The sequence below is a fragment of the Balaenoptera musculus genome, chromosome 13 (assembly GCF_009873245.2).
Source record: "Balaenoptera musculus isolate JJ_BM4_2016_0621 chromosome 13, mBalMus1.pri.v3, whole genome shotgun sequence".
In the NCBI taxonomy this organism is placed as follows: Eukaryota; Metazoa; Chordata; class Mammalia; order Artiodactyla; family Balaenopteridae; genus Balaenoptera; species Balaenoptera musculus.
The window spans coordinates 55,691,744-55,715,252 of record NC_045797.1 but is presented as its reverse complement, the minus strand read 5'-3'; the positions used below and the strand labels follow the sequence as shown (position 1 = coordinate 55,715,252).

The window sequence follows — 23,509 nt, the reverse complement described above, 5'->3', positions numbered from 1 at the left end:
TATTGATATTAACACATCAAGAGAAATACATATTTAAAGTTTTGTTAATTTTATTATTTGCAATTCTAAACAGCTTTATCTTGAAATTTATATATAATATACTACAGAAAGTAATTGGAAAAGAAATATTAAGTGATTCTTCACTATTGTCATTTGTATGTAACCTTAAAAAGATCATCAGTTTTGACAAAACAGGATTAATATATTAATGGTATAAATATTTGGAATAAATACTTTAAGCAAAGTATTTTCTAACAAATGAAAAAAATTTTTTTTGAAAAAATTTTTTAAAAAACAATGAAATTATTTTGCAGGGATTTTGTATTTTCTCCTTCAATTAAAAAGTAAATTAATATAATGTTATATGTCAATTATACCTCAATTTTTAAAAAAAAAGTAAAATCATTTCTGATACTATAGAAAAATTTTATATGGAAATGTTTTAGTCCCTTGTGAAATTAGAATTTGTAGTATTCACTTTCACACAAATTACTGACAGGACAGTAATCACTACCATCTTCTTAAGATATTTAGACTTTCTAGAGGATTTTTCTTTAGAGGGGAGACTAAACTACCATGGATAAATAGGTGGAAACCTTTTATGAAGCTGTGGTTAAAAGTATAGGTCAGCTTCCTTATTGATGTAGACAACTATTACATAGTTTTGCTAGGTGGTGGTGATATGGAAACATGACTTGGCTTCAGGTATGGCTAAAACTAAATGTGTATGCTAATGGATTAAGGACATTCTCTGTCATTTCATAGTAGTATTGCCATTCAGTAAATGCCAAAATCAGAAACACACCTAACTAGTCATTTCAATATTTTTAGTTCTGTTCTTTTAGTTTGTCCTCTCCAGTGTGCCAGCGGTATTAAAAGCTAAACCCCATTTTTTCTTGAATATATTATGTCAGACACTTAGGTAGAAAGTTTTCCCAATAGTTTTTAAGGTGGCCAGTCATTTAAATTTCTCATGTACCTTCTCTTCTGTTGGAGAATTCTTTCCTTTTGACGGCATATGTTCATAATATATGCACCAGTTGCAGCTGAATCCTTGCCAAAAGAAAAAAAATTACCTGTACTTCGGAGCAAAAGGGAAGGCCCAGGGAACACTCTGGCAGTTTTAACTGCCAGGAAGACAAATTATGTCACAGCTGGTGCCTGGGAAACCCATTAAGACCTCTTGGGGTGACCAAATGAATGTAATTTGAGAATACAACCCAGTGGCAATATGTGAAGACAAGCTGTTAGTACACAGAGGTATAAAAGCACAGGAGTCAAATTATCTGAAGGTGGGAAACTGTCATTTTAAACCAGGAAGCTGCTGGTAAACCAGAAATACCAAGCACTATGACTGCTACTTGAGAAATGAGAGAGCCCAGAGGCAAAATTGAAATTTAGAGGATGTCAGTTCTCCCAAAAAAAACATTCCTAATTATGTAGACTATGGGACAGTGTATAGGCACAGATCTGTATCATTTGGCTCTTACTCCAAATAACATTTGGGAGAAGACAGGGATTGTCATGAGTTTGCTGTAAATGTTGTTAATAAGTAAATTACATTAATCAGGTTGGAAGGTGTGAATTTCCTTGGTGGGGCCCTTAGGCTTAAATGATTCATACTATGGTAGGGGGTGGGAGAATGTATTATTATTTTGACAGCAGATCAAAGACTTCTAAGCTGCTCTTTGTATATGACAGTAAATGGGTGGATATTGCCTCAGACCAGGCAGCAATTACCATGTACAGAGCTCCATTCCTCTATGAGAGTCAAATGCTCTTTGGTCATTTCTTCTCAAAATATACTTTAAAAAAATGAGTCAAGAGGACTAAAGTACACCTTCCTGTGAAACAAGAGGAATGGAGAAAAGTACACATAAAACTCTAAATGGAAAAGATAAAATTTGATGAAGTGCATGTAGTCCTCAATCTTTTCAAAGAATGAAGCAAAGTAATTGACAGATTGCAAAAGGTGGCACGGAGCTTGAAAATGTGAAGAGAGTGGAAGAGGTATGCAGTTGGAGCTCTGGGGCATATGATAGGGAATCTGAGAAAAAAGATTTTGAGTGTTAACTAAAGTTCTTCCTTCATAGACCATCTTTACCCTTCTCCTGATAAAAAATTTTCCCATTCTTTACGGCCTCAAATTAATTCCTGAAAATGATCTATTTTTTGTCTCTTGTTAGAATTGTTTTAAAATTTTATTATATGTTTCTTTTGGTATATATATTTGTTGCTCCCGCTGGATTATAAACTATTTGGAGGCAGGGACAGTTTCTTACATAACTAGCCTTAGAATGACTCAATAAATGTTTGTTAAATGTGGGAAAAAGAAAGTTATAGAAGTAGGAAGTTATTTTAAAAATTGCTCTTTGGATGGAGGGATTGGGATAGATGCAGAAATAAGAGGATATTACAGATGAGGGTAGCAAGATGGATTTCAGATTTGCAACATATGCAACAGTCCCTAGTGGTAACTTTACTATGTGACTCTAGAGTTCAGTGAAATTCATTAGCCTTTAGGAACTGTCAGGCTAAGGTATCAGAAAGTTCATCTGCTTAGGTCTATCATCAAGGAATATAAACAATAATGATTAGTATTCTTATGTCATGATAAAGTAAGATAAAGTATAAAATTTATCATTAGCCTTCAACCCTGGCATTATGATGGTTAAAACTGAAACTGTGATTAAAACTAAATTAGTACCTTCCTGGTTTATAGACTTTTAGCCTAAATTTCTCTTATTTCAGTTGGGTTGCTGCTCAGAAGTTGAACTACTTTTGTACCTTTGGTTACTAGAGGTCACTGTTACTTCCAGTCTTGCAGGCTAATCTTTGAGAGCATTGTGGCTCAGACTTTATAATGTCCAAGGCTTGGGGGAGAGGGATGTATATGTACAAACATACATACATGTGATGTATATAGCTAATGATGCATTCTAGTTATAAATTTGTGTACTGCAATAATCATTTTTATGCTCCTTTCTTCCAGTTAGGTTCCTAATATTCTAAATTTCAAAGAATATACTTTAGACTTCTCAGGTGACAAACAATCATTCACCCACGTTCCTTTTTGTTTTCTGCACCTGCTTTACTTAACTCATTGCCTCTACCTTGGGAGATCATTCACTCTTTTATCCAAATACTAAGGATTCCCAGTACTGAGAGTTATCTGAAATTAAACTGTAGGATGGAAAATGACCATGAAAATCTTATTTTGGTCTTTTCTTGCTATTTATGTAAATATCTGGGGACCTTGATGATTAGTACTGTTCTCTGCTTAGAATTTGCTTTCCTCCTACTCCATCTGGTGAATTCCTATCTGTTATCCCGGCAAAGCTCAAAATGTCACTCTCCACAAGGCAGAATTATTTCTTTCCACTTACTTACCATTCCTTCTTCCTGGACTCAAATCTTGATTTCACTACCTATTACAGTATAACCTTGAGCATGTTAATAATCTCTCTAGGCTTCAGTTTTTTTCATCAGCAAAACTGGAATGATAATAGTAAATCCCTTTCAGGATTATAGTGAAGATTAAAGGACTTAATTATAAAGTACTTAGGATAACAATGCTTAGCACTCAGCAAGTGCTTGATAATTAATATTACTTCACACCACTTACTGTATTGACAGTTGTCTCTTTCCTTCATCTTTTCGTGCACTAGGCACTGTTTTAGGTGCTGGAGATTAAAGAAATAAAAGATACTGACTTTTGCCTCCACAGGGCCTTAGGTAAAGTGAGAAGACAGCTAAGTCAGTAATTATAAAACTATATAATAATTGGTATTAAAAAAGTAAATTTAGGGTGTTGTGGGAGCTCCTAACTGAAACTGGAGTTGAAGGTTCCTTGCAGGAGATGAAATCAGCGTTCATCTTCCTTCGTGGTCTTAACATCCACTTATTGGTGGCAGTTCCCAAATTGTTAATCTATTTTCTAGACTTGAGCACTTAAGAATTATCTTTCTACTTATTAGATTGTACTGCTTGTATGTCCCTCAGAATTCATAAATGTAAAATTTCCCCAAACTGAAATCATCTTTTAAGACCTAAATATTTCTTAAAACTGCCCCCTACTTTCATTTGTGCTACCTAGCTCTTGTTTCAGGTCCCCATCGTGCTATGCTTAGACCACTGCCCTGAAATCTGCTCTTCACATAGCCACTAGGATTTCTCTAAATGTAAACTGAAGTCTTTTTTTCAGCTTAAAACCCTTTGGTGGTCTCTATTTCCTATAGATAAAATCTCCATGATCTAACTCCTGCTTACCTCTACCATCTGGACTTTCCTCTACCATCTGGACTCTGCCCTTTCTTGTTCTACGTTCTCACCACATAAAGAGCTTTTTGTCTACCCCGCCCCCATGCCATACACACTTACATACCCCACTTTGCTGTTACCTTCTTTCTGTTCCTTTACACACACTGGAATAAGATCCCAGTATTTCATCACCTCCCTTTTACCTGGCTATCTCTTACTTATTCCTTAAGACTTTGTTCTGCATTTTTTTCTAGGAAGCCTTTCTTGAGCTCTGTGTCTCTAATCATCCTTACAGAATTATGTGTCTTTGTACTTTTGTGGTCACTTTGTTATTGTACTTACCACATGTTTTCATTGCTAGTGTGATTCTCTTGCAAGATTTTAATTCCTTGATGCCCTGGTTCCCTTATATTCTCTTGAAAACAAAAGGCTAGGATAATAATAGGCCCTGAGTAAATATTTGATGGGTAGATGGATGATGAATATATGTTAATTTAGGCAAGCAGGGGTGACTAGCTTATACCAGAGAGAAGGACCATCCAGGTGCAGAGCGCAGGGGAGTAAAAGTACTTAGTTTAGGAGTTCAGAATAAACTGAAGCATGAGGTGTGAGGTTGGGAGTGTCAAACAATGAGCCTCAACTGGTGGAGAGGGCCCATAGTGAAAGGTTTTCTTATGCCTTGCTAAGGAATTTAGTTTTTATCCTGAGGGGACTGGAGATCCATTAAAGGATTTTAAATTGAAGAATGACAGGTAGAGTTACACTAATCCATTAATTCTAAGATGGCTGTATTTCTTGCATTTTAACATCTCTGGAATTACAGTGCATCTTACTGTTGATTGTGTCTTACAGTTCTCATAAGTGACACTTCTTTCTAGTGCTGTTCGTGATAATGGTACATATTACAATTGATGGCATATTAATTCAAAGATAATACAGCTTGTTTTAGAAAGATATTCTGGCACGGTGTACAGAATGCATTAAGAGCAAGGTAATAGTACTGCTAGAAGGGAGAATAGAGAAACTGAACATAATCTGGAAGAGAAATTTGAGGCAGTAGTGGCAAAGATGCATTCATTTAGTCATTTAGATATTGATGAAGTGCTTTCTAGGATTCAAGCACAGTGCTAAGCATGGGGATATATGCAAGGATCACAAAACAGGTAAGGTTTCCAGGTAGATTACAGATAATTATAAACGGTTAAGTCAAAATGGATCGTAGACCTCAATGTGAGGACTAAAACCATTAAAAATTGCACTTCCCTGGTGGCACAGTGGTTAAGAATCCATCTGCCAATGCAGGGGACATGGGTTTGATCCCTGGTCCGGGAAGATCCTGCATGCCGCGGAGCAACTAAGCCCCTGCACCACAACTACTGAGCCTGCGCTCTAGAGCCCGTGAGCCACAACTACTGAGCCTGCGTGCCACAACTATTGAAGCCCGCATGCCTAGAGCCTGTGCTCCGCAACAAGAGAAGCCACCACATTGAGAAGCCCGCGCACCGCAACAAAGAGTAGCCCCCGCTCGTCGCAGCTAGAGAAAGCACGCGCGCAGCAACGAAGACCCAACGCAGCCAAAATAAATAAATAAATTTATTTTTAAAAAAGCATTAAAAATTCTGTAAGAAAATACATATAGGAGAAAATCTTAGTGTCCTTGCGTTTGGCAAAGATGTCTTAAATAGGACACAAACAAATAACAAATAATAAGAGAAAAATCAATTAACTAAACTTGATCAAAATCTTAAAATCTATTCTTCCAAAGATTATCTTGAAAATAAAAGGGCTAGCTATATAATGGTAGACAGTATTTGCCAAACATATATTTGTCAAAGGAGTTTAACTAGAATATATTAAAAAATCTTAAAAGTCAGTTATTAAGAAGACAACCCATTTGGGAATTCCCTGGTGGTCCAGAGGTTGGGACTCAGTGCTTTCACTGCAGAGGCCCGGGTTCAATCCCTGGTCGGGGAACTAAGATCCCGCAAGCCATGCAGTGCAGCTAAAAAATTTTAAAAATAAAAAAGAAGAAGACAACCCATTTTAAAAAAGGCAAAAGATTTGAATAGACAATTCACCAAAAAATATATTTGTGGAAGTCAAATAAGTACATTAAAAGATATTTAACACCTTTAGAATTAAGAAAATGCAAATTGGGGACTTCCCTGGTAGCACAGTGGTTAAGAATCCGCCTGCCAATGCAGGGGACACAGGTTCGATCCCTGGTCCGGGAAGATCCCACGTGAGGTGGAGCAGCTAAGCCCATGCGCCACAGCTACTGAAGCCACCGCAATGAGAAGCCCGTGCACCACAATAAAGTGTAGCCCCCGCTTGCTGGGACTAGAGAAAGCCTGCATGCAGCCACCAAGACCCAACACAGCTATAAATAAACAAATAAAGGCAAATGTATCTATCTCTATATATACTGTATTATTCCATTTATATAAAATTTTAGAAAATGCAAACTATAGTGATAGGAAGTAGATCAGTGGTTGCCTGGGGACAAGAGTGAGGGAGGGAGAGATGGATTACAGAGGGGCTCAAGGAAACTTTAGAGACTTATGGCCATGTTCACTATCCTGATTGTGGTGATTGTTTCACAGGCATATATGTATGTCAAAACTTAGTAAATTGTACACTTTATGTATGTGCAACTTTATGTCGGTTTTTTTTTTTCTTTTTTTCTTTTTTTTCTTTTTTATTTAAACCTCAACCTATTTGTACTGTGGGATTACCTGTGCCTTTTCTTTATTTTTAAATTTATTTATTTTATTTATTTATTTTTGGCTGCATTGGATCTTTGGTGCGGTGCACGGGCTTCTCATCGCAGTGGCTTCTCGTGCTGCGGAGCATGGGCTCTAGGCACGCGGGCTCAGTAGTCGTGGTGCACGGGCCCAGTTGCTCCACAGCATGTGGGATCTTCCCAGACCAAGGCTTGAACCCGCATCCCCTGCATTGGCAGGCAGATTCCTAACCACTGGGCCACAAGGGAAGCCCCTGTATGTCGGTTTTATCTCAACAGAACTGGGGGGAATATTTTTTTAAAGAGTTACAGATGCAACAGAGCACTTAGTCACCCACTGAATGTTGGCAGTAAGGAAATGGAGGAATCAAACTTGATTTCTCGTTTTCTGGTTCGTACAGTGAATGGGTGGTAACATCTTTCACCATGAATAAAGTATATCACAGAGTACCAGTTTTTGTTTTGTTTGGTGGGAGAAGGGACACATACATTGATGGGGAGATGTTCAGTAGCAGTTAGATATAAACAATTATGAGAAGGGTATGATGGTAACAAGATAACTGAAGAGTCAAGATATGAAATCTGAGCAAGAAAGGAATATCCAGCAAATGAGAGAAGAAATGGTCAGAGCTAAGAAGAAATTCAGGCAAGGGCAGTGTCCTAGAAACTAAGGACATTGTCCTTACCTAAATTCTGTCCTTGCCTGAATAGTCAGCAATATTAGATGCTGAAGAGAAGTTGAGCAAGATAAGGACTGAAAAATACCCATTGAATTTAGTGGGAAAAAAGTCATTGATGATCTTGGCAAGAAAAGTTTCTGTGAAGTGGTTAGATGATAACCAGATTGCAGAAGGTTGAGGTACAGATAGGAAAGTGTAGACCACTGACTCTTTTCCAAATACTGTATTAGACTTGGAATGGGGGTGGGTGGGTGCATATGTCAGGGGTGGGGTGATTAGGGGGAATACAGAATCGAGGAGTTATTTTGAGTGTACAGTCACCATTAGTGTCCACAGGGGATTGGTTCCAGGACCCCTGAGGGCGGATGCTCAAAATCCTAGGATGCTCAAGTCCCTGATATAAAGTGGCATAGTATAGTTGGCCCACGACTTGAGCATCTGTGGATTTTGGTATCCATGTGGGAGGGGGGTGTCCTGGAACCAATCCCCCATGGATGCCGAGGGACAACTGTATGTATTTATAAATTATACATATATACAGAATTATGTATATATATGTTGAACAATGCCAATAATCTTGCTGGTGTTTAGCGGATAGAATACCTACAGGTTATTAAATTCTAAATGAGTTACAGAGGACTTATTACTCCTCATGCAAATTGTGACCATAATCAGAATATTTAGAAACTGAAGAGAGTATCCCATTTATACTAACTGGGAGAATGTGTTTGTTTTTCTGTTGGAGACAATTGCTAGCTTGGTGTGTATGAAATATAAGCTCTTCTTTCTCCTTGAAGTAAAAGAACATGAAGTAACTTTTCTCTATTTACATATTTGTTTATAAGAGAGGATCTAAAATAATTTAAAACAGAAAATTCAGAAGTAACTGTTGATCCACAGCCTATCTCACTGCTACACTCCAGTTCTTCAGAAAGAGAACATCAAAGCATAATTCATTCCTGAAAGGCTTACATCATGTGTGTATGTTCGGGGGGGTTCTGATAAAGAAAATAAAATATAATAAAATTATTTGTACTTCTGTCTGTGGTGTAGCTCCAGAATTTCTTCAGTGTTGTTTTTTTTTTTTTTAATTTTTTTTTTAATGCTATTCTTGTCTGCTTACATTCTTTTTATTTGTGTATGTATGTATGTATGTATGTATGGCTTTGTTGGGTCTTCGTTTCTGTGCGAGGGCTTTCTCTAGTTGTGGCAAGCGGGGGCCACTCTTCATCGCGGTGTGCGGGCCTCTCACTATCGCGGCCCCTCTCGTTGCCGTGCACAGGCTTCAGACGCGCAGGCTCAGTAATTGTGGCTCACGGCCTAGTTGCTCCGCGGCATGTGGGATCTTCCCAGACCAGGGCCCGAACCCGCGTCCCCTGCATTGGCAGGCAGATTCTCAACCACTGCGCCACCAGGGAAGCCCCTTCAGTGTTGTTTTTAATTTTGTTTTCTTTCACAAGTGTCTATACAGTCAACCAAATTCAATGAGAATTCAGTTTTGGCTAAAGGTTTGTCGTTTTCAACATATAGTACTTGATAATTTTCAATCATATATTATGTTTTGAGACCTACCTTTTTATTCACATCAGCATCTTCATTTTTCTATTTTTCCATTTATTTTACATAATAAAGATAATAAAATAACTAGATAATTGCACAAACATTTCAATTTTTTTAATTGTTACTACTCTATAGAGTAAATTTTGTAACTGGCTCAGTAGTTGGAAACCTTTATATTGAATAATAAAAAGGAAGCCATTATATATAGGCCTTGAAATGGCCAAGACATCAAAAGATATCTTGTCTCTTTTTTTTTTAGGTTGGGGAGATTTTATTTTATTTTATTTATTTATTTTTAACGTTTTTATTGGAGTATAATTGCTTTACAATGGTGTGTTAGTTTCTGGTTTATAACAAAGTAGTTGGGGAGATTTTTTTTTTTTCTTTAAATTTATTTTTTATTTATGGCTGTGTTGGTCTTCGTTTCTGTGCGAGGGCTTTCTCTAGTTGCGGCAAGCGGGGGCCACTCTTCATCGCGGTGCGCGGGCCTCTCACTGTCGCGGCCTCTCTTGTTGCGGAGCACAGGCTCCAGACGCGCAGGCTCAGTAGTTGTGGCGCACGGGCCCAGTTGCTCCACGGCATGTGGGATCTTCCCAGACCAGGGCTCGAACCCATGTCCCCTGCATTGGCAGGCAGATTCTCAACCACTGCGCCACCAAGGAAGCCCTTGTCTTTTTTTGAGTAAGTATTTAGGATGAGCCTAGAATAGAGAATAGAGGGCCTCCTGAGACTGATCAGAACTGTGAGGCATAACACTGCCATCTAATCCTGTGAAGATGAATGGTAGTTTCACAGGATACCTTGAAAGCCTTTGAAGACTTCAACAGTAAACTGTAGGACTTAGAAACATTGGTGATATGTTGATTTTTTTTAACATTTTTTATAGTGGTAAAACATACAGAACATAAAATTTACCCCTTTAACCATTTTTAGGTGTACAGCTCAGTGGCATTAAACACATTCGCATTGTTGTGCAACCATCGCCACCATCCATCTCTAGAACTCTTTCATGTTTCCAAACTGAAAGTGTGTATCCATCCAATCCTCTCCCTTGCCCCACCCCCCTGACCCCTGCCCCTAGCAACTGCCATTCTGTTTTCTGTTTGTATGAATTTGACTACTCTAGGTACCTTAAATAATTGAAATCATTTAATATTTGCCCTTTTCTTCTCATCTGGCTTATTTCACTAAGAATAATGTCTTCAAGGTTCGTCCGTGTTGTAGCATGTTTCACAATTTCATTCCTTTTTTAAGCTGAGTAATATTCCATTGTATATATGTACCATTCGTTTGTCAATGGACATTTGGGTGGTTTCCACCTTTTGGCTATCGTGAATAATGCTGCTATGAATATGAGTATACAGATATCTGCTTGACTCCCTGCTTTCAATTTTTTGGGTTGTATATACCTAGAATTGGAATTGCCAGATCAAATGGTACTTCCATGTTTAATTTTTTGAGAAACAGCGAATACTGTTTTCTACACCACGTGTACCATTTTACATTCCTACCAGGAATACACAAGGATTCCAATTTCTTCACATCCTTGCTAACACTTGTTATTTTTGTTTGTTTTTTTATTGGCGTATAGTTGCTTTACAATGTTGTGTTAGTTTCTGCTGTACAACGAAGTGAATCAGCTATATATATACATATATCGCCTCTCGGACCTCCCTCCCACCCCCTCGACACATCCCACCCATCTGGGTCCTCACAGAGCACCGAGCTGAGCTCCCTGTGCTATATGTTTGTTTTCATAATAGCCATCCTAATGGGTATAATTGGTCTCTTTTTTTGAGATGAAGTTTGGAACATTGGAAGAGAGCATGGGCAGTGGGCTTTAGATTATATATGTTTTTAATATAGTGGCTAATGGGTTTTTTGTGTAACAAAATGTTTTAAAAATTATATTTCAGAAATCAGCTGTTGATAAAGCAAAAGCAGTGCTCAGAGGAAAATGTATAGCTGTAAATGCCTGCATTAAAAAAGAAGAAAGATCTCAAATCAATAACATAAATTTAATCTTAAGGAAATAGGAAAAAAAAAAAAAAAGCCAAAGCTAGCAATAAAGACCTGGGCAGTGGTGGTGGTTGCCTAACGTTGTGAATATACTAAATGCCACGTAGTTGCACATTTTTAAATGGTTAAAATGGTAGGGCTTTCCTGGTGGCGCAGTGGTTGAGAATCTGCCTGCCAATGCAGGGGACACGGGTTCGAGCCCTGGTCTGGGAAGATCCCACATGCCGCGGAGCAACTGGGCCCGTGCGCCACAACTACTGAGCCTGCGCGTCTGGAGCCTGTGCTCCGCAACAAGAGAGGCCGCGATAGTGAGAGGCCCGCGCACCGCGATGAAGAGTGGCCCCCGCTTGCCGCAACTAGAGAAAGCCCTCGCACAGAAACGAAGACCCAACACAGCCTAAATAAATAAATAATAATTAAAGGTGCTAATAATTAAAAAAAAAAAATGGTAAATTTTATGAGTATTTTACCAGAGTAAAAAGAGTCAATATAACAAGAAGTCACCTATTTGGCAGACTAGCACTACATCTGATGACCAGTGATATTAGCCTAATTTAGGGGTTATTGTACCTTATTGTTTGTGAAAAATTTCCTAGGAAGTTTGAAAAATAAATATAGTAGGTCTCTTCCTTCCTCTCTTCTGATTCATTCTGTCTGAGGAAGGGTCTAGGAATCTCAATATTAAAGAAGCACTTTAGATGATTATGATATAAGTGGCTCCCAACAGCATATTATTGTCAGAAATGCAGTGCTATACTATCATATATGTAACATTCTAGGGTGCAAAACATTTTAGGCTCTATACATAAATGTTTTTGCTTTCTGTACTTTTATGAAGTAAAGCAAACAAAGAAACATGAAAGCCAGATGTAAAAGTTAGGTTTTCTTGTGTGCATGTGAGAAAACTGAGTCCAAAAATTCAAAATTATTCTTTATTCCCAAATTTTTAGATAAACTTGCCCCTTAGTAGATGTGGCTGTTTTATCTTGTGACTGTGAGTCTTCCTGACCATAGCAGCATATCCGTCACATGGATTATTGGAGTACTGGAATAAATGTTCCAAACTTTCTACTGTATAAATTAAGATAACAGGTTATTTTATATAATTATGCTTTATTTATATGGAACAATATTCTAAGATTCAACATTTATGATTTCTAGGATTTCTAATTAAATTTAAACAGAACCTGAGCTATTTCTGAAAATTGTTGATATGTGGGGAGTTGTGGTTTACTTGAGGCATAGCTTTGAATCATGCACTTTAAAGCTGCTATGTTTGAATAGCAAACCGTTTAGCTAGAGAATGACTCTAGTTGCTATTTAGCAATTTAATTTAGCATGGCTTTTCTATAGATCTATTTTGATGAGATTAAATCTTCAGACAGTAATATTGTATGCTGCATGATGGATTCCTCTGAGACCTCCAGATCTTATTCATTTCCTTTTGAACTATAGACCATACTGGAGATGTAGCTAATTAAAGTTGGGTGTACAAGTCAGCAAAGTTCATTATTCTATAGAGGAAATAAGTATTTCATTGTCTTTTTATTTACTTTTTCCTATAACTTTATATATACCACATAGAATTGTCTCAGTTTACAAATGTTTATCTTAATGAGCTCATTCCTTTCTTATCTATATACTCAATAAACACTTATTGAAAAATAATAATATTGTATGCTGCATATGGGGGGGACAGTCTGCTTACTAGCGGACTTAATGGACTTAACCACTAATGGACTTAATTTTTTAAGCTCCAATCTTTGAGGAATATTTTGAAGTTTGATTTTTAAAGTTTTTTCTTAACCATATCTAGGCCAGCCAGGCATTCGAGAAGCTATTTCCATGTCCTGTATAACCAATGGGAGTGGTGCAAGTAGAAAACCAAGTCACACCAGCTCTGTTTCAATCGCAAGAAAAGAAACTCTTTCATCTGCTGCTAAAAGGTATGCATTTGTAAAAAAAGCTAACATTGCAAAATTGAATGTGATAACTCAGTCTACTTTTGAAACGAATGTGAAATAGAGCTGTATGGAATTCAGGTGAGCATGTCCTTTGAATTCTTTGTCTCTGAATGCAGAGATATCCAGCCTGTACTTGCTGAGTTTACATTCATCACACCTATGGAGTAGTGTGAGGAAGCTTTTGGTTCTTACTAAAGACAGCAAGCAGTTTCATTTCCTGGTTTGGTTTTGTTTCTTTTTAATAGGCATTTGTTGATGCGATAAATATCACTATATTTAATGTAATTATATAAGTGAATTTTCCATGGCAAGTGATACATTTGATATAGCATTTTTAAAGGAGTAGAATCTTCAGTATATATGTATATTAGTGGGAGGTTAAATGCTATAACTTTTATTTTTTAATCATGACTATAAAATTGAGGCTTAATTCAAAATGTTATATTACTGTGTTGTGTGTTTGTGTGTGTATGTTAGGGGTGGTGGGCAGGAGGGCAGTGGAACTATTGTAATATAAAAGTTTCAGTGGACTACGTTCTCTGTGTTCTTTTCATCAATTAGTTAATTCAATGTATTCCAATAAAATTGCTTACTGGATTTTTCTGCTTTTGTGTAATACCCAGCAAATTATTCCATATAGAGTTTGGAGAGACCATAAGAGATCAGCCACATAATCTTATAGCTGTTTTCTTCAAAGAATGATTGGAGAAAAACTTTCAGTAATAGAATAGTATTTAAAATGTGCTGATGGAAAATGGTTGCCTCAATAAACTAATGCCAGTGACTGAATTATTTAACAGTGTGTATTTACAAATGTTAACCAGACATTTGACTACAGGAATGGTGAAGAAATGACAAGATATTTAGGCCTCTTAAAAATCCCCTTCTAGAATTCAGTCATTAAAGTCATTGTTGTTACAAAATCTAGACTTTCTCCTCCAAAGCATGCCAAAATTTATTACCTTTGCTGCAGTTTCAGGAGAAAAGGACAAATTATGGAAAAACTAATATGTAGTAGAAATTTTTAATACAATTTTTAATAATAAACTTCCTTGTGTCCAGTAATTGTTTGGATTCAGCCCATTTTTCTTACATAGCTGCAGTTACGTGCAGTGGTCAGTATTATGTACAGTGATCAGTATTATGTACAGTAGTGACTCAACAATCTAAAACCAGATAAGTTTGTTAATTTATGATGCAGGGGCTTTGTGTTTTGCTTCTAAATAACCCAGAAGAGAAATCTACTGGGCCCACATAAGACTACTGGCCTAATACTATGCATTCAGGATAGTTTGAAGACCAACAAGAAAGAAGTAATTTCTAACTGAGTTTTAAGTTGCAAAGTTAATCTGATATTTTTCAGGTAGAATTGTATTTCTCAGCACATAATTAAAAAACTGAATATGAACAAGACAGTCGAAAGTCAGTCTGAAGTCAGAAGGTATCAGAATGAATCAGATTAAGAAATGTTACTGTCAAAATTGTATTTTAACATTATTCACTATTATCATGTGATTAAATTGTATGTACTACTTATATTTCTTTAGAATGTTCTTAAACATACTTCTTTGTAGCTTATGGTCAAATTAAAAAATGTCCTTTGGTTAAGAAGTGTAGGGACTTCCCTGGTGGCGCAGTGGTTAAGACTCTGCATTCCCAGTGCAGTTCCCTGGTCAGGGAACTAGATCCCACATGCATGGCGCAACTAAGGGTTCTCATGCCACAACTAAGGGTTCGCATGCCACAACTAAGGAGCCCACGAGCCGCAACTAAGGAGCCTGTCAGCCGCAACTAAGACCCGGCACAACCAAATTAAAAAAAAAAAAAAAAAGAAGTGTAGATATTTGATAGTTTTATACCTTTTCAACCCTGGAATCGTTGATTCCATCTGCTTTGTAATACTGTCATAAGTGTTTGTGCAATATAAGGATTCTTATCCAGTGTGATCAGGAATAGGAGATGCTTCATTAATCAAGAGTCAAAGTGTGGAATCATAAGAATTTATACATATATATCTTAAATATTTTAACTTAAAATATGTTCACATATGTTCATTTGTCAATTTTTTAATGAAAGGCTGAGTCTCCCCCTTCTTTCTTTCTAAGTATGCATCTCTGATTAGATTGCTTGTTGACTATCTTGCATAAAATACACCCATAAATCATTTTTTATAATTTTTAGTTTCATTCTTTAAGACAGAGTAAGAAATTTACAACTTGCAAAACAATATGAATTAGAACCCATCTCTTTCTATGATTTTTTTTCATAATCTTTTATAATTGTGTCACCTACACAATTTAACAGCAGTTTTTTTAGTAACTCATTTTTATGGAGTCTTTCCAAAGCATTCAGCTTAGTTTACATAGAAATTATCATTCTCTTTCCTATGTACATTTTGTCAATTTTCTTTGTATTTTATTAACTTAATCGTTAAAATAACAAGTACAACTGGCATAAACAGGTTCGGGGGAGAAAACATAGTTGACTCTTGGTAAGTGTGAAACTCAACTGGCGGAAGCAGAAGTATACAGAAGAAACAGGAGTTAAAGAATAACCTACAAAACATGAACATTTAGTGTTCCTTGGGCATCAGTATGCTTTACAGAGGTAAAGTGTCACTAATGCTCTGATTTGGGTAAATTGAAGTCAGTTAAGAGAGCTTCTACTGTCCTTCCAAATTTGCCAAGATGGCAAAATGCATTAGAGGCCAATTTGGTCCAAAGGGGCAATCTTCCTAGGATATGTTGCCTTAGAATTATAATAAGTTCTTTGCTGAAGATTTTAATCTTTACTGAAGATTTTTTTTTAAAGAAATATTTTTATTATTGAATGAAAGCAGTATAAATTGTATTAGCTGTATGATTTATGATTTTGAATTATATAATAGTAACTTTTTCCATCGTTTGATATATCTTTTTTATTTGTTTAAATATGTGTTGTTCCATGTTATACTTTATTTTACAGTGGTACAGAAAAAAAGAAAGAAAAACCACAAGGACAGAGAGAAAAAAAAGAGGACTCTCACTCTAATGATCAAAGTCCACAAATTCGAGCATCACCTTCTCCCCAGCCCTCTTCACAGCCTCTCCAAATACACAGACAAACTCAAGAAAGCAAGAATTCTACTCCCACCAAAAGGTTTTAACTGACCCCAAGTACAGAGCTAGGGAATGGTTGTAACGATACCTAAATTCTGTGACTTGAGAAAAAAAATGGCTATCCATGGATTCCAAGAGAAAAGCCTGGTGGCTTTTTTTCCCCCACTTCTTTGTTGCTATAATCTGTATGTTAACACATTGGGGAATGAAAATTTGAGGTCAAATTTATCAGTTAAAACTGGAGGAAAAAAATTAAGTTATAAACAATTTTTGATGAAAGGAAGGCAAAAGTAACCTACTCTAAAACCAAAACAACATTTTTATAGTAAAATTATAGAATATTTTAAAATTTATATATAACTGTGCATAAATTTATAGCCATGGATAGAAAATTGCCATATGTTGTTATCCTCACCATATTTTGGCATCATTACAACCTTCAACTTGCAAGGGCCCTTCTCAACAAATGGCTCTTCATTGTGACTGCATCTCAGTTTCAGTTTTGGGTTTTGGGAGGATAAGTTCTTGCTTGAGTAGAGAATTGAATTCATTTCACCTAATCTTTTCTATGCTAAAGGCTTGCTTGAGGGCTTCTCTCTGTGTCTATAATAATTAATATTTTAAAGTTATGAGAAGGGGAGAAGGGAGAAACATTCTAACAATGTGTGTGAGCCTAAATTGGGGATCTAAACCTGCATGCTGGGAGTTCAACACTACAGCTGCCTTGTAATTAAATATTTAGACCAACTTAATGAAATTTGCCTGCTTTAGGGATGTTGATTCAGGCTTTATGATTAGGTATAGATGTATTTTATCATCATACTTCCTCTTGGAAATCTTAGGAAAATATTAAACCATTCCCAGAACTGGCTAGGATTTTAATAAAAATAAATGACATCCATTCCTAAAAGATTTATAATATATTTTTATTTGATTAGCTTAATATTTTGCCTCAAATCTCTAATGGAAATTTGGGAAAACACAACACCCTTCACTTGATTGATGCATGTTTAACATTTTAAAAATGCTTTGTGTGTCTCATGCAGATTCTTATGCTATCTAAATGGTTTGTAATTCTTTTGCCTGGTCTGATGTGGAGTTTTTCTTGGATATAGCTTATTAATGTTTTGCAACTTTGGATTGTATGTGGTTAAAGGTGGCTTTTTTTATAATCAATCTCTTTAAGGTTCTGATTTGACTTGGCATCTTCTTTGTCCCAGATCTTTTTTTCAGCTTCTTAAGGTCTCTTGGAAATGTGCTTGCCATTCTGAATTGCTCTTTGGATATACTATTACAAGAAGTATTGAAGGCTGGATGAGTTGTAGGACAGTTAGCAGTGCAGCCAAAAAATCGTTTATAAGTTAAAAAATTTCAGTTATGAATATGTGGAAGCAGTTTTGATAATATAACATTCTTGTGTTAAATTGTTTTTACTTCATGGATAAAATTGACTCTAAAAGATATAAACAAGAGTTTTACTTTTAGTCCCACAATTATTTAGAAATTGTCATTTGTACCATGTATAATTTAATTACATGAGGACATAAAAAATGAAAATAGCAGCCTTGTAATGATTTTGAATAAGTATAGGTTTTTTCACAAATTCACACAATTTCATAAATTCTGAGAGATAGTAATTATTCAGATTTAAGCAAATGGGTTTGTTTTTTTTTTTAATCAAGTAATATTTGTTCTAGTGAATCTTCTGAATAATAGTGAAAATTAAAAAACAGACTTGGTAATTGCCTTGTTTAACTCCTTGACTCATCCAGGCACAGAACCTTTCAACTAATCCTTCCTTCTCTTTTCTGGATTAGCTTTAAGAAAATGTTAATTACTGCTTTTATGTTCTAGTCAAACTGTCAATTGCTACTCATAGAATTTTTTTCTAAGAAACTAATATGTTTCTTCCAGCATAAAACGACCACCAACAGCTGAAAAGTCACATAATTCATGGGAAAATTCAGACGATACCCGTAATAAATTACTGAGGGCAGTTTCAACATCAAAATTAATATCAAAAGTTATAAAAAATGCAGACAAGTAAGTATTATACTTTAAGTTATATCTGAAAATTATTAATTATTTGACTATCACGTTTGCATGTACAATTATATGCCACATTTGAGTCATTTCTAAAAATCTGTATTTATATCTTTTTTTCTTCTAAGTGCATTTTTCCTTTTGTGTCTTTAAATAAGGCTGTCTTCCTGTTAATGCTTTTGAACTCATAATAAATTTCAATAATCTCGTAAAATTTGAGTATTTTTCATAAATTCTTTCTATGCTTTTATTGTTTAAGTGATCCTAATGGAATATTCCTTCTTTTATGAAACAGTATATTAGTAGTTTAGACCAGTGAGAAACTTTAAAAAATACTGATGCCTGAATTTCACGTCTGGAGATTTATCTGGGGTGTAGCCTAGACATTGAATCTTTTGCAATTTCTTCAGGTGATTATAACGGTCAGCCAAATAAAATTATAAAATAAATGTCTTTGAATTCCTTTTGTAGGCATAAAGATGTCATCATCAACCAAGGTAAGTTAAAAATCCTTTCTAAAAAATGTTTATCTTTTCTACATCAGTTAAATTTTTTCTTTTGATAAGAACATTGACTTACTTTAATTCAGTGTACTTTATTTATTAGCTCACAGTGATAAAAAAGAAGTGTGTTGTTATAGTCATTTAAGAAAAGATCTAATTTTTATTGTAAGATATGTCATTTTTGTCTCAACCAGCAAAAATGTCAACCCGTGAAAAAAACAGCCAAGGTAAGAATAAGCTACACAGTTGGTCGCCTTCTTAGTTAATTTCTTCCTGGATCTCTTATTTGGCTTTTCATTATTTATACTACCCGACTTTCCTCTTAATAAAGGAAATATAGTAATTTGAACTAGTGAATCCAACCACTTTTCTATTTCTCTGAGCTCTGAAGATTCAAGGTCAACAGTAGGAATAAAGATATCATTACAAAGAGGTATAATACCAAGGGGAATTTCCCTCTTTTTTAAAAAAGTAAAAGTTGTACTTAGAAAAGCCATTTAAAAGATTGATAAATTTTAACTCAATTTCCTGTCTTGCCAACTTCATTGCAAATAATCACTCATTTCTTGAAGCTAAGACTTAAAATATAATAAGTCTAGCAAATCCATTTCCTCTTAAATTTTTCTTTTATATTAATTGTAATTTCTGGCTACTTGCTGTTGTTGGCTTGTTCTGACCCAAAAAGGGAGAGGAGACTTTCTGTAAATGTGTATTTAATTTAATTGCAAAGTAGGTAAGATTTATACATCAGTTTTACATTCTCCTTCAATTGCCTGCAAATTTAATTGAAGCATGCTGTTCTAAATAAAAGCATGTCCTTCCCGTGCATGCTTTTTACAGCTCATTTCTATGTGTCATAGTTATCTTTATTTTCTGGGTTATTTATTATATTAACGATATATGTGGTTAAAATTTTTGTTAGAGATTTAACTTGATTTCTGTAGATTTTCACTTTTGATTCTGATAAGAAAAGTATTTGCAATCTTCTTTGGATCATTTGTTTTTACGTAGAAATTCTAAATAAAGCTGATTATTGCTGCTGTTCTCCTTCAGTTAGGTCTTACTCCCTCTTTTATAATTTATAGTTAAGTATAGATTAAGTAATAGTTGAAATACCTTAAAGACAAATGAAATTTTATTTACAAAGACAATTCTTATTATGTGTCAGAACATTTTAAAAAGAGAGAGATAGTGATATATAGTGGCAAGAGCAGTGAATGGAGAGTCTCTGTTTAGTGTTTGGCTCTACTGTATAACAACCTTGTGACCCAGGCAAAATGGCAACATCTCTGGGTAGTTTTCTAATCTGAGAATATAACTATAAAGCCTACTTCACAAGACTGCTGAAGGATGAAATAATATGTATGAAAGTACTTTAAAAACAGAAAACACTGTACCTATAAAAAGGTGCTCCTATTATTACATGTTTTGCCAAAGAGCTTACATTTTATAAAAATCCTTAGAAAGTAAATGAGAAAGGGCTACCTTTCTCTTTGTCGTGCTGTGGTATGTCCTTTGGAAGGAAAAGGGATCTAACTTATGATTAGTATATAAGTGAGTGCTCTGTGTTGGTGACAATTTTCAAAACCATTCAAATAGGCAGGTAAGTAAATGTATTTAAAAGGGAAGGGTTTTGCTAGAGAAGCATCACTAAAGTGGGGAAGAAGGATGGAATGAAAAACTGGAAAAGTCAGTTAAATTCTGTTACAAGAATTGTTAACTGAAGAAGATTGTTCCAGATGTTGGAATTTTAAAATGTCAAATGTTGCTTGCATTAAGCCTTATTTTTGGAATTTGAGCCTGTTCCTTTGCCATTTTAATCAGCTATATTTATCATTAGAGTGTATCTTGAAGGAAAACTCTGGTGCCTCAGCCTGTTATATAATTCAGGCCTGCCTGTGAGGCAGAGCCTATGGAAAGAAGTAGATGGATTCTAGATGGTTTAGGAGATTACAGGTAGGGTATGAGAGGTAAGGAACAGAGGGAATCTATGAAGGCTAACTTGAAAGTAGGTAAGAGGCATCTACTAAAATAAGGAACATTTGAGGAGGAGTAGATGTGTAGAAAAGAATAGTTTGGTTTTGGACAGTTACACTTGAGTTGTCTATAAATCTTAATTTACTCATAGAGGTGTGTAACAAACAACATAGTGTAGATGTTTAAACATGTGTAATTGAAGTCAAGACTGGTTTCACCATTTACTTAGCTTGTGACCATAAGCAGGTTAATTCACCTTCTTAAGTCTTTGTTTTCTCATCTGTAATTGAGACAATAATAAACCCTCAAAGGGTTATTATAAAAATTAAAGATAATAAAGTGTTTAAACATAGTACCTGGCACATAGCACCAAATAAATTTTAGTTATTAATATAAGTGTGACAGTACTCAACCTTGTACTCAAATACGTGGAGTTAAGATGAAAAGATGACCATTAAATAGGTGATCTTCACTTGATGTAAGTTGTGGATAAATTTAAGTTTGGTATTCATTTTGCATAACATATTTCACAGCACATTTTCTTACGCTTTAGGTATTAATCTAAAATATCTGTCATTTTTTAAAAAATCTGTCATTTTTGGACAGTCTTTTTAAAATGTGATTTATTCTTTAGCTCTTTTTTTTGACAGTGACAAGTGTGACTTGCTGTAAGTCATCTGCTTTGTTTTGGGAACAAGCCGATTTATATTTGGTACATATAAGTGAGTGGTAGCAGAGAAAACTTTACCTGAAATGACTGTGTCCTTCAGACACAGCAGAGTAGAAGAGCATAAATCTGTGTATTCTGATAAGCACTTAGAAGGAGGGAAACCACGGTTGAAAGCAGTGGGAGGTGAAATGAGATGTGTACACAGGACAATCTCCGAGGCTAGATGTGGGGGGAAGGACATGTTACACCATGTCCTATAAAAAGAGGCTCTTACTGAATTAGATCCTTATCTACACTCAAATCCTTGAAACTTAAGCCCCTTTTCATTACTCTTCTCCCTAGTTCTGTTGGATCCTCTCCCATCACAAGAGAAATGTACTAGGTAAATTTTGTAATAAAATGAGTACAGCTCATAAGCTCATCCTTATAATCATTATCTAGTATATTACACTTTTAAAATATGGAAAATAAGTGTCACATGTTCTCATTTCTAGAGCAGAACCTGAATGTCTTCAAATTATTGCATGTTAACTGTCCTTTTCAGGCTCGAGTAATCCTAAATCACTTTTCTCTTGTTACATCTTAAACTCTTTTAATTGTCTGGTCATGTTGAGAACCTGAATGATTCAGGTTCCTACTGGAGAGAAATCTGCTTAATTGAGGAAAAGAGAACTCCTCAGTCACCAAATCACACTTTTACTTCCTCTTATAGAGCTGCCTCACTGCTCTATGATTAAATTCATTCTTGCTTAACTACCAAACCAGTGCAGTAGTAGCTTAACTACAGGTGTATTTAGATAGAAGAACTATTACTGTAACATCTTAGAAAATTGAGAGGTGACTAATTCTTACTAGCTGCCTAGCTATCTGTCCAAAATGGCTTCAGATGAAAAATACTTTAAAAGTCATTTTGAAATACATACTGTCTAAAATCCTTCAGTAGTTTGTTTTAGCCAAACAGTCATTCAAATAATCTAAAAATATACAATATAAACTCATTTACAAAATTGGAGAAAGAAAAAAAACTCTGAATAATCCTGTCATTTTAACAACTATTACAGTTCTGATGTGTTTCTTTATTGTTTCTTTATCAGATACACATTTTTAAAATTTTAAAGATTCATTCAACAAATATTTATTGAGTGTGTTTTGTCAGGACCTGTCCCAGAAACAGGAGTTTCTGTCCCAGAAACAGGGATACAGCAGTTACATTGTCTGAACTCTGTGGAACTTATATTCTACCTGTAAGAAACAGACAGTAAATGCTTAATATGTCAGTAGGTAATACATATTGGGAAAGAATAAGGAGAGTAGACAATTGCTATTTTTTATAGAGTGGTTAGGGGAGACATCTCTGATAAAGTGATAAAGTGACATTTGAGCCACCTGAATGAAGTGAGTGAACAATTTGGGTGTCTGGAGAAAAGAATTTCATGAACAGAGAAAACTGGAAGTACAAAAGCCCTGAGGCAAGAGCTTTCTTGTTGTGTTAGGAGTAGCAAGGAGGTCCTTGATCATAGTGTGCACACAATTTTGTATTTGTTAACCATTGCGTTTATAAAATATAGATTCATTCTAAGCAACAGAAGAGTCATTGGACACCTCACTTAGGAAAGGGAAGCAAAGTTGTTTAGTGGAAAGAGCGTAAGAATAATAATAAGCATGAGACCTAGTTAGGGGTGAATCACAGAAGTTTAAAAAATCAGAATCCTACAATGACTAAAATTATGAGTGTTGGTTGGGGAGGAACTAAAAATTTCATTTGCCAAAGGAAATTATGAAAAAAAAAATAAAACATCCTTCCTCTGATAATAAATTTTTCCCTATGACTCTTGAGACCTTGGACCTCAGTTTCCTTACATATACTTAGGCTTAGACTAGACGTTGCCAAGAGTCTCTTTAATAACTTTTTGAAAGCTCTTTCTTGCAGCAAATAGAAAATGGAAGGCAGCCCCCATACCTTCACTAACTCATGTTTAATCTACCTTTAAA

The 23,509-nt window shown here is 35.4% G+C and overlaps 1 protein-coding gene across 7 annotated transcripts in view; it reads left to right on the top strand.

Moving 5' to 3' along the window:
* The window catches only part of EML4 (EMAP like 4), a 159,625-nt gene that overhangs the window by 75,723 nt on the left and 60,393 nt on the right, over positions 1 to 23,509 (top strand). For 5 of the 7 annotated variants that reach the window (XM_036873505.1, XM_036873501.1, XM_036873503.1 and 2 more), the window contains exons 3-7: positions 13,079 to 13,208; positions 16,191 to 16,364; positions 18,239 to 18,367; positions 18,839 to 18,864; positions 19,065 to 19,097. In XM_036873505.1, coding sequence (XP_036729400.1) covers positions 13,079 to 13,208; positions 16,191 to 16,364; positions 18,239 to 18,367; positions 18,839 to 18,864; positions 19,065 to 19,097 — 492 coding nt within the window. The remainder of the gene's footprint in view (positions 1 to 13,078; positions 13,209 to 16,190; positions 16,365 to 18,238; positions 18,368 to 18,838; positions 18,865 to 19,064; positions 19,098 to 23,509) is intronic. The other 2 variants (XM_036873504.1, XM_036873502.1) reach the window with 1 other exon arrangement.